General features: G+C 36.9%; 1 protein-coding gene across 41 annotated transcripts in view; it reads right to left on the reverse strand.

The window, feature by feature from the left end:
* NEB (nebulin) overlaps positions 1–9,655 on the reverse strand; it is a 182,696-nt gene extending 173,041 nt beyond the window's left edge. For all 41 annotated transcript variants that reach the window (XM_088794668.1, XM_088794659.1, XM_088794669.1 and 38 more), the window contains exons 1-7: positions 9,578–9,655; positions 8,875–8,957; positions 8,272–8,336; positions 4,897–4,938; positions 2,868–3,068; positions 919–1,026; positions 345–449 (exon numbers count right to left, since the gene is read on the reverse strand). In XM_088794668.1, coding sequence (XP_088650794.1) covers positions 345–449; positions 919–1,026; positions 2,868–3,068; positions 4,897–4,938; positions 8,272–8,307 — 492 coding nt within the window. In that variant the 5' untranslated portion in view covers positions 8,308–8,336; positions 8,875–8,957; positions 9,578–9,655. The remainder of the gene's footprint in view (positions 1–344; positions 450–918; positions 1,027–2,867; positions 3,069–4,896; positions 4,939–8,271; positions 8,337–8,874; positions 8,958–9,577) is intronic.
* Positions 9,656–12,014: the final 2,359 nt, after the last annotated feature.

A 12,014-nucleotide genomic window follows, 5' to 3' on the forward strand; every position in this document is an offset into this window, starting at 1 on the left:
AATGAGTTTCCTACCTTTGAAATTTGGAATTTATCATAAAAATTCAGCTTCCAACTTCTTTAAAAAATAAATAAGAAACTCTGGCGACATTGGGACTACATTCTACGCAGCAAAGGCCTGGAACTGAACTGCAAGGCACGGGGTGTGCAAGCCACCATGGCTCCCACAGACACTCCAGTCATGTGTGCAGCCTCCCTGACACATGTGGGCATCAGAACTCACAGGCCTGTGATTCCAGTGGGACTGGTGAGCAGGATCAGGCCTGTCCAGTTTTCTCCTCTAAGGCCAGGCAGAGGGGATACACATTCTATTTTCTATCCTGGCCATCCATAGCATGACCTTACCTTACTGACTTGCTGCGACACTTTCTTTGCATGTTCAACGTCCTTTGCTTTTTCATCTACGTGACAGATAGTTTTAGCGACATTGCCATCCATTCGATACCTAACCTGCAGAAATAATGCACAATTAGAGTTCACAACAGGCATGACCATGTGAGTACAGTAAGGAATGTAACCAAAGAGCATTGATCCAATCACTCTACGTCTGTATCACAAAGCAAAGTATCTTCATTTTAGGGAGAAAATCTCTGGACATGTCCACAGCATCTGCGTTTACTGTTTGTCTGCTTTCACGGCTGAATCTCAGTTTCCCTGTGCTCCAGAATGGAGGACCATAGTGAGCTGGAACTTCCATCTCACATCACCAATTAAGCTGAATTTCTAAATTACACTTTTAGAAGCCTCTTGGCGTTCACATTTAGAGCAACATAATCTGTGGCCATGCTTCCTCTAGATTTCTGGACTGGCTCAGAGTAATTCAACCCTCTATTCTCTCTACACCTATTTAGAACCCACAATTCCCAGTGGTAGGTATATTTTTGAAATGTCTCCTTTTCATTTTAGCAATGTAGCTCACCTCACTAAGTTGATCTTGTACTTTCTTGATTCTGCGAAGTTCTGGGGTATCGGCTGTGATGGTGGATGGTTGTCCTTTTCCTTTCTCATAGTTCTCCTTGTATTTATTCTGAAAACAATATAGATATTAGCCTAAAACCTGATAAGACAGCAACAGAAATTTCAGGCAATGCACTCATCCCCATCTGATAAAAAAATATATTGCAAGTTATAACAATTATCAGTTATAAATAGCATTCATTTTGTCCTCTGTCCTGATTCTCAGCAAACACTAAAATAGATTGTTAATTGCTCTTCCTAAACACGGTTGCATAATGGAGACGGTAGAAATGTTATTATTACAGACTATTGTCTTGGAAATTCCCTCTCGTACAGACTATTGTCTTGGAAATTCCCGCTCTCAATATTTTTATTGTCTGAGTGCACACATAAAAAGCTTGAACCTTAATAATTTTAGAAAATAAATGTAGAAAAATTGAGTCAACTGTGAAAAGATTTGATTGCCATACAATGAAAAAATATTCAATTCAAAAGTTGCAGCTAAATCTCGGTGGTGTGGATAGCTGAGACACCAGCTGAATCAATGGAAAGTCTAAATTATGGAGTATTTTGAAAAGTAATGCAACTGTGTTATTTTTGCTAAATATACAATGAGTTCTTGCCTTTAAAATAATGTGCATAATTTACTGTTATAAATATTCCAAGAGTATTCTTGAAGTGGAGCAGTCAACAATCTAAGTTACGTTATTGATTTAGTTACTAACCCCTTTAAAAATATTATAAACCTTTGCCATCATTCTGCTCAGTCTATCAGAAATTCTAGGATATTAGTGTCTGAATTAACAAGATTTTATGGTAATGAATTGACAAAAAAAAGTTCTATCTTTGCTGAATACTGCAGTTATAATAGAGGCAAGATAATCTTGTTTTTAGAAATCTAAGTCTCAGAAGCCTATGTTTTAGATCATTCAAGAATCTGAACTAGAAATTTACCAAAAAGTCCCCAAGAGTTAACACTCAACCAAAAATGAATATTTATTGGCCAACCACAACAAGATGCTTTTGACATAAGCATTAGTTTTATATAATCCAATGTTCCCTGAGATACTTTTCATTTTTTTGAAGCGTCCAGAGGACACGCAATCAGGCTGCCTAGTGAGCCTTCAGCCCACCGTGGACAATGGACACACTAGGTCCATTCAAATGGGTCTGAATCTGTTACCAATCAGTGTAACTTACAGAACTTTAAGGACTAGGGGCCATCAAGAGCAGTGTTTCCTAACCTGGACTGCACATTAGAATCACCTGAGCAATTTTTAAAAATCCTTCTACACCAGCCCCAACCCCAGACTGATTAAACCAGAATAGCTTGGGTATTAGTAGTTTTAAAGCTCCCAGGGGATTCTAATGTGCAGCCACAGTTCAAAATCATTGTTCTAGGGTATAAACATTCTGATCCTCCATTCCAGATGAGTTCTTAGTATAATCCTGGTTTTCTAAACTACGTGTTCTTCATTATCCATCTCTTAGAAACCATTCTACGTACTGTTAGCTGGTCCACTTAAGAGGCATCCTGCTCAGACATAGCTTAAGCAGATGCTATTTAGCTTCCATGAACCGATTTCAACTAAATCTATATTTATGATTTCATTATTCTAGATTGGCTAACTAACAGTGACTAAATATCAGTACATGCTTTATAATTGGCCTTATACTTATTTTGTGGGAATAATTTCAATAAAGATGCTTTCCTTGATGGCGCACAATCATACAAATAAATTACAGGAAAACGACAACTCGAGATTCACAAGAGCTTATATTTCTGCAAACTAAGTTTTGTCTCACACAAGGTTGAGAAACAAAACCCAGCCAGCATCCTAAACAGAATTGGTTGAGATCAGTAATTTCTCCATAATAAAACCAGATTAAAAGAAGTCATTTGAAACTTACTGTGCTAAAGAGAGCCTGCATTTTTTGACTGTGTGCAATGTAGGGGGTCATGAACTTTGAAGAGTCCACTTTCTTCCTGATAACCTTCTTCCTCTCCCCTGGCTTTGCTGATTCTGGTTGGGCCAGCGCTGGTTTGGAAGGTTTTGATTGGTCATAGTCAGACGTTGTCCTTGTTGTAGTTTCATAGACTTCTGTTATTGTCTGAAAATGTGACAGGTAGTTCAACATGGTTATAAGAGTAAACGATGATGACCAGGATCTTGGTATTCTGACTTTAAGTCAGACTTCAATTCCTGGTGTTCCATATCCACAACTAAAACAGTCCACAGCAGAAAATCACACACAATATCCATTTGAAAGCACATTCTGTTGCATAAATCTTAATGTTAATTGTTTAAGGTGGCACTGAGTAGAAAGGTTACTCCTAATTAATTTGAAACACAGTCTTAAAATTCCTTTTGCAGAAAGAAAAACACTTTAAGGTAAGCTAAAAATCAGAAGCAAAACATTCTTAAACATTTAAAAAGCTTCTTAAATTGGCTGCATTAAAATAAAAGCAACCTTGGGATCAGAGAACAAAAGATTAAGACAGTCGAATAAAGCTCAAGTTCGTGACTTTTAATATTAACTTTTAAATAAATCTAAGAAGTTGGTTGCTTATTCTTCAGGTATTTAGGCATTCTCTCTTGTATTATGAGACAAAGAATAATAAACAAAAAAAGAATCACTCAATATTACAAGTGATTACCATTCTCTTGGCTTAGGCAGTTAATTAAAGTGAATTGGAATGCCATTTACACTAATAAACACTTAGGTGGACAAGAATAATGATGACAAATGTAAGGGGGTAATTATCCCCCCAACATTCCTATGTATGTGGTAGGTGGGAAATTACTGTTTCTTATAAAAAGTTTGGGTCTAGTCCAAGGTTAAAATAGTACACAATGTGACATATAGATGACGTATTACAGAATTGTACACTTGAAACCTATGTAATTTTACTAACCATTCTCACCCCAATAAATTTAATTTTAAAAAAGTCAACCCCAATGGAGATCAAAGGAATGCAAATTAAAACAATAAGATACAAAAACAAACAAACAAACAAACAAACAAACAAAAAACTGTATGTGAGGAAAGAAGATACGCAGCCAAATCTTCAATCCATCTCATAGTTTAATTTCCTTCACAGCTAATACCACCCATATCAAAGGAATAGTTCTAATCAATTTTGAAAAGAGAAACCTAAGTAATAAGGACACTGTACATCTATGACAACTCCCCCTAGTGTTGTCAGAGCATTGCTAATAGGCTCCTTTCTACTCATTATTAGTGATGAATGGTTGACTGTGAGAAACTAACCAATTTATAGTATCTACGTATGTTAGTTTCCATGCAGTCACAGGCTGTGTGAGTAAGCTTTAGGGTTAGCCATCCATATCATCGTTTGCCATGCTTAAGAGAAACAACTCTGCAGAAAATGAAGTATGTGTGAGGTATTTAATCTTGGAAAAAAGAAAGTTCCAACATGGAAAACTAATGGGAATGGCTTTCTCAGAATTCCTTATATGCTAAAATCTAAGTAGCAGTTTATGGCACAATCGAGGACAAGGGCCGGGAGGCACCATCCTTGTTGGCCGAGATGGTGCCCTACAAGTTACAACTCAACACAATAAAACTGCGGGTTTCCGTGCAGATCCCAAGTTCAAGCCCATCCCTTTGCTGCAAGCAGAATAGTGACAGCACTGGTGTTACTCTAAGTAGCATCACCTACACCAACAATACCACATGGGCAATGGGGGAAACCATCCTGCAGCCATCTTGGATATGCTCAATAGCAAAAACAGTGATAAAACCTGACAAACAGGTAACATTTACTGTTGTACCACCAGCTGCTGAGCACACATTGGTGAATGAGCCTCCCTCAGAGTCCCTCTTTTGCCAGCTGTGTGGCCCTAAGTGTGTGAGAGAAAAGCCTCTTCCTGCTTTAACCAGCACACAATGCGTGCAGGTGTGGACTGGGTCTTACCTCACCCGGCACCTCTTCGTAGATGGTCTCCTCTGTGTAGTACTATAAATAGAGTACAGAAGTATCGTCATGAGAACTAAAGCAGAAATCACCTCTCCTCTGCCCCAGCTGAACCACTTGGGTTATTTCACTAGCCCAGCTGGTTTGCTATATCTATGGGAAGGAAGTCGATGAAGGAGCCTGTTCATATGTTGGACCCGATTTTAAATTTGTGAAACCAGGGAGTCTAAAGTGAATGAATGCCATCAGACTGGACAAGGAGATGCCCAGGGATGAGAAAGTTGTCCGAGCTGGTTATTAATCACGGATGCTATTTTACTTAGGATAAGTTAAATTTTTTTTCTTCTGACATCCAAAGTAGAATTTGCTAAGAAAAGACTATAATAACCATATCTTGAGTGTGTAGGTTGGGCAGAGAGGAACTGTGATAAAACCCAGTTTGCTGACTAACAATAAAACAAACAGAAACCTCACTGTGAATAAATTTTTAAGTGGATTGTATCATGGAAATGATAGATCCAAAGGCATATACACCTCTCAAGTAACCCTTTATCACCCTGATCAATAAGAACTAAGAGTTTCTTCTGGAGTGATGGGTGAATCCTTCCCGATAGCATGGTAGTCCTAAAAGGGGTGTCCTAAGATGAAAATTTACAAATGCCAACAGTAGAAGGAAAAAAAGAGAAGATTCTCATCACAAAATGTGGGACAGTTAGACAGCAATTTGCCATTGATGGCTCTGAGATGCCTGCAGGCTGGACCTGAAATCAAATCTACTTTTGTTCTACTTCTGACATCACCAGCAATAAATAGACATGGATAGGAACTGGCTGACATTTTGTTTCAGATGCGTAAAGAGAGTGGAATCCTGCCCCCTGCATCACCCAGCAAAGCTGGGTGAATAGGAGGAAAGACTTGTTTAGGCCAAGGCATACAAAAAAGAGATAAAAATGAAACACTAGGCTCATTTTCTCAGTCAACAAATGTATAACATTGTATGCTTCATTTTTATGTTCTCTGCCTCCAAAACTTATATGCAGGGAAAGAGAAAAACACTGAAATGCAACATTTCCCTCAGTGGCCTCCTTTCTTCTGCCCTTGGTTCAGTGAACCTTCAAAAATTATTTAACCGCTGTCAATAGGCCACATGCTCTATTTCACTTACAGTAAAATTACTATAAAACTTGCCTAATGTCCCTCACTCGAGCTTTCTTTGCTCCTGTACTATTTTTTTTTTTTTTTAATTTGAAATCTAATTCCATCTCTGTGTCTTTCTACATGGCAACAGAAGTCACAAGTTCTTACAGGACACAGAATTTCTCTTTTACATGCTTGTGTCTTCATCACATGGAAAATAGCATTAGGACATTTTTAAAAATACTGTTTGATGCTGATCGACACGGAACCGTTCCTCTGGCCACACAAACACCAGTAAATAGAGAAGAAATATTAAACTAAAGTGAATGACTCACAACTGTTTTGAATTTTGTGAGCATCCAAGTAAAAGCAGCTCTTTGGTAACCATCCAACTTTACCTTTGTTGCGCTCCCATGACTGGTAAATGTATTTTAGAAACAAGCTTATAAAAAACGTAACGTCCAAATGGTTGGCATTAACTCCTATGCCAAATCTCACTTTTTAAAAAGAGCTTTGCCACTAATTAGATAGTACATCTTTGCTTCTTTTCCTTTCTTTCCAAGTTTGTTTAAACCAGAGTAGAAAGTGACAGTACAATTTTATTTAGATGTCCAAGATCCCTAGGACACATATTTTTAAAGCTAGTTCCTCTGTGTTTTGTGAACGGTTGCCTGACTATTTTCTCGAATCTGCCACAATCCCATTCTCATGTCATATTTTTTGAGGTCAGAGAGACCTTGGTTCAACACTGTCTGGCAGGAAGTCTATTAGTTTAGCACCTGCTGGTCAGACTGAGAAGCAGTAATGGGAACAAAATGGCAAGGATGAGACGCCTAAAAATAGCCCCCTCAATTATTATGACATCTAGTTAAATTAATCAAGTCTAGCATTAAAGACAATTTCCAGTGTCCGATGAACACAATTATTTTAAGAAAGTCAAGGGATATTTAAGTTGGAAACTAAAAAGTATTCCTGGATTTACCATCATAGGGAAGGCAATTTAATTTATAATTGTGTTAGTGTTTGATAGTGATAATTCGACCCTTTGGGACATATGGAAAATGCACACTAGTGATGATTTTGAACATTGAAGATGTGGCCTGTGGCATTTAAGCCAGAGAGTTTGAAGGTTATATTGTATAAGATTCATTCTGGGTTTTTTCAAAAACATATATCCTGCAGTAATACGGGCAATTTTATTTGTATAGTAAAATACAATTTTTATCATCTAAATATAGACTGGTCCATAAAATAATCTTCCAAAGACAAATTTTGGTACTTTCATTTGGAATTTGATTCTGGTTAGCTCTTAAACTTAATTTTATTCTTTTTAAAAAGCACAGATTTTCAAAACTGCCTCCAAGTTCACATATGTATTTAGAGCAGCGTCATTAATTGGTAATTATTCAGCACTTTCAGATTCAATGGCAGTATATTCATATGGATGTGACGCTAAAGGCAAGAACTGGTGAAGAAAATCATAACATGATAAAAAATTATATCAAATAAATATAAAATAAGTAATTGACAACTTTGTAAAATGTGTCAGACACCCACCAATAATCTGGAGGGAAGTTTTTCAAGATGGTCTGCTCTTTTTCAAAATTCAAATGCAAAAGCTAGTTTTGTTCCCTTGAGTAAATACAATGAAGTTGGTGGGAAAGTGTGGCTCCAACTGTCACTTGGGATCATCATGAGTTTGTTTTCATATGTGTGTGTGCACATATATCCATGTATATAAAAATCTCATATAAGCATATAATCTCATATATATTATTCTGAACATTTAATTCATATCACCCTATAAATAATCAGCTCATTGAAGCAAAAAGTAGCTCTATTTCTATGCAGACACTAAGAAATAGAGCTCTGTTTCCAGAATGTTCTCTCCATCTTGTCAGTCTCTGATCATGGGGGTTGGGAGGTGAAAAGAAAATAGTTTTAGAAGACAAATTAAAATCTGCCTTTACCCCACACTTTGGTGTTCTTTTTTTTTTTCTTTTGTTTTTTTTTTAGAATTTAAAGAAAAGCAAAAGTGGGAAACAGTGATATTTCAAGTCTAAATCCCACATAATTACAGTGAAACTGAATATAAAATACTCCTTTCTTATGCTTTAATGATAAGTGTTTGTGAAGTTATAATAGACAATGTATTTTCCGACTGATTAATTCACCTGCATGGCTGTGATGGTTGCTACACAGAACACTCTGCTGTCAGAGTCCGTTTTTCCATCTTACCTCCACCACCTCCTCATACTCTTCATCATCTGCCATTTTCCCGGAGCAGTAGTGGCACCTACAAACTTTTCATATTCCAGACAAACGAAAATACATTAGCATGTATCCTCAGGACTGAAGTCATTGTATAACATTATAAAAATAGACTTTGAAACGTATCTGTTCTGTGTATTCATGTATGTTTGCAGGGTAGGTGAGAGAAGACATTCAGATACAGGTCTGAAAAACGGAAGCTTCAAATTTCTGTCTCTGGATTCCCTCAGGAACATGTTGGGGATTGCTACCTGTAGCTACCCGATCAACTTAGTTCACATTACAAAAGGAAGTTGAGGTAAACTAGTGAGAGGGTTTGCATTCAAAGGAACAGGGTATTTAAATGTCCAAATACTTGGACAGAAACATTTTTAAGCAAAAATTTTAGTGAAAGGAAAGTCAGCTCAGCTTTCAGAAGCAGTTGGAATTTTTCCCTGTGGCATCCAATTTCTAAGAGGGCTGCCTTAGGTTTCCGTATGCTCTAATACGTGGTACACAGTATATCTTATGCTTCAAATGAGAACATGTAAAAATAAATCTGTCAACAGATTTTAAAAGAAAAACAAAAACCTCAAGGCAATGGGGTTATTTTCTTTCCAAACACCATTGGCTTGTATGGATTTTTCTCTTGCCTCTGTAGCTCTTGTTCAAACCTGGAAAATAACAAAAGTTTTGAAGCGTTGATTGAAGGACATATAAGATTGTGGGTCTTTGGCCTAAGCTTCTAATTCAGGAAATAACGAAAGGATCTCCCAAGGCCTTCTTAGTTTGACACCAGAGAGTGGAACTCTCTCTTGATAAAAGGGGATGATGGCTTGGAACAGCTGCCCCTTCACCCAAAGATATTTGCCATGTAAACCAATACCCTGCCATGGCTGGTTTTGTTAAGCTAGCGAAAATGCCCCTCCTTCTGAGGCAAATGAAGCCTAGTAGAAAAGGATAAATATAGGAACGTAGAATATAGATTGTTTTTCGTACTAATTAAGTTAGAAAAAAAAATCAAAGGCAAAAAAGAAAAAAAAAATTTGTTGGACAAGAGAACCAACTCAGTCAAGCAATAAATTGGTTAGTACAGGAGTTGACTTTAGCCACATACTACATGTCGGATATTAGTAGAACCTGAGTAAGGCAATGGGGTTACAGAATTGCCTAGTCATTGTTTCCATCACTAACTTCCCCAGCTATGACCCAAAACTTTGGAAAGTACTTCAAGGGAAGTTGTGGAATATCTCCTGAAAAAAACATTAAAGAAAAAGCCATGAACTGTCCTTACCTTCAATCTATCAAACAAATTTCCTCAGCAGCAAAGCCTCTCCCAACTCTCCCCTCCTGAGAACCCCAGGCAAGAGCCAGGGTGCTGCCTGGGCTCCAAATTATCATGTGGCAAGAGCAGCCAATCAGATCTTGAGTTGCTCAAATTTCAGAAGCTAAATATACTGAGTGATCTTCTGAAAACCACCTGTTCATCAATTTCACTAAAGCATAAAGGGTAACAAATTGCTTGCTTAGAACTATTCAAATGTAATGCAATTTTACCTAACTTCCAGCATATGGGATTCAAATTTATGTTAATTCTCTCATTTACTACAGCCTTGTTTAATACCATATTTGTGTAAAAGAGTTTAGGAGAAAATAAGCATGATTTTGAGGGGCTTTGACACGTCTGTAACTACTTTCTTCACATCATTTGTCCAGTCTCCACAGGTAAACATGCTCACTTTCGTACAGCTCACCAGGTGAGCTACAGGTAAGTTACAGGTGTTGGTGTGAAAGAAACAGGGGAATAAGATCCAGAAAAAATCAAGTTGGCAAAAACAATTTCTAAATATGTAATAAAATGAAGTGATAGGTGAAAATATTTGATGGTGACAGTAGATAACGTATTCACAGAGGTAATCAGAGAGATTAGGCCCCATCGTTTTCCTATCATTAAACCAGGGGGATATGCCAAGATCATATCCATTATCTTCTCCCTCCCTGGGTAAGGCTAGCTGCTAGGGATACAGAGTGTCTCTCATATGTAACTGGGTTACTACTGACTTTCTAATATTTACTCAGATGGCTCCTAGAAGCAAAAGGTGAATGCAGGCCCAAAAGAGTTCAATTTCTCAACAGCAAGAACAGATAAAATAGAAATCTGTATCAGCAAACTACTAGAAGATAATGCTCTGCTAGGCAAGTCAGAATGTAAGACATTGACTTTGTAAAAATTATCTTGACAGTTTCCTACCTGTAGACAATTTTCACTGATTTAATCTGTCTTCACTCCTCTGTACGAAGGCAAAAACCCTATGGATTTGATATGGATTTGAGACTACACATATTGTAACAGTCCTTTTTGGTTAAATGTTAGGAAGTAATCTTATTTTGAACACACGTGCCCCCTTCCGTGATCCATATGGTGGTAAATAAAGTTGAAGATCATTTTGTCATCTTTACTAATTATGCCTGTTCATTTGGTGCATTTTCACAGATCTTATGACCAAGGGATATGTGTGTAATATGAGAGCATTCATTTGGTTCCTACATATAAAAAGAATGTGACTTATTACTCATTATGTGTTTTAAAAGATAGTGTTAAAATGAAGAATAATACAGGCCCCATTTTTAAAAAACACATAGTACAAACTTATATAAAATAAAAATAAGTATATACATTCTAATGCTATTCTGGAATTATGCCTTCTAGGGATGAAAGAGCAGCTCTGTCTCTTTTTCTGGCCTTTCTATGGTCTCTTCTGTGGAAGAAGAATACATTGACACTCTGATTTATCAGTAGGTTTTTATCACATGTCTTGCACATAGTAAGTGCTCAATAAATGTTGGCTATTATAATTTTTGAATTATTATTACCATTTTTTACGTTTTAATAGAGTCCTTACTCTTTACTCTGTATTAGACTGAAATACCAAAATACTGCAAAGCTTCTGAAATCAGATATTAGTCAGTTTAAGAATTTAGGAGTCATTAGGAGTTTGACGAGAAGCCTGTATAATTGACTACAAAGCAAAGCAGGGTACAGTTCAGTGCCGATAGCAGACCCTCAAACAATGCTTTCCTAAAGATCAAAGCATAGATAATGGAATATTACTTGGCCATAAAAAAGAATGGAATCTTACCATTTGCAACACACAGATGGACCTAGAGGGTACTATGCTAAATGAAATAAGTCAGACAGAGAAAGACAAATGCCATATGATCTCACTTATATGTGGAATCTGAAGAACAAAATTAATGAACAAACAAAACAGAAACAAACTCACAGGTATAGAAAACAAACTGTTGGTTGCCAGGTGGGGGTGGGGAGTGGCGGCTGGTGCAAAGGGAGTAAGAAGTACGGATTGGTAGTTACAAAATAGTCACAGGAATGTACAGTACAGCATAGGAAATATAGTCAATAATATGGTAATGACTATGTAAGATGCCAGGTGGGTATTAGACTTATCAGGGGGATCACTTTGTAAATTATATAAATATCTAACCACTATGCTATGTACCCGAAATTAATGTAAAATAATATTGAATACCAACTGTTATTAAAAAAAAAAAAAAAAAGGAAAGATCAAAGTATCGAAGTGTTGTGTCTGGGGACCAGAAGAGATCTGACGTGGAGGATGGCATTGTAACCATTTTTGTTGTTGCAATTTATTTGATTTTATTAATTATTTTAATTAAATTATACCTGCATATTGTTTAAGAATCAAATAGAT

The sequence above is a fragment of the Rhinolophus sinicus genome, chromosome 17 (genome assembly GCF_057876585.1).
Source record: "Rhinolophus sinicus isolate RSI-liver-muscle chromosome 17, RSI-T2T, whole genome shotgun sequence".
NCBI classification, from domain to species: Eukaryota; Metazoa; Chordata; class Mammalia; order Chiroptera; family Rhinolophidae; genus Rhinolophus; species Rhinolophus sinicus.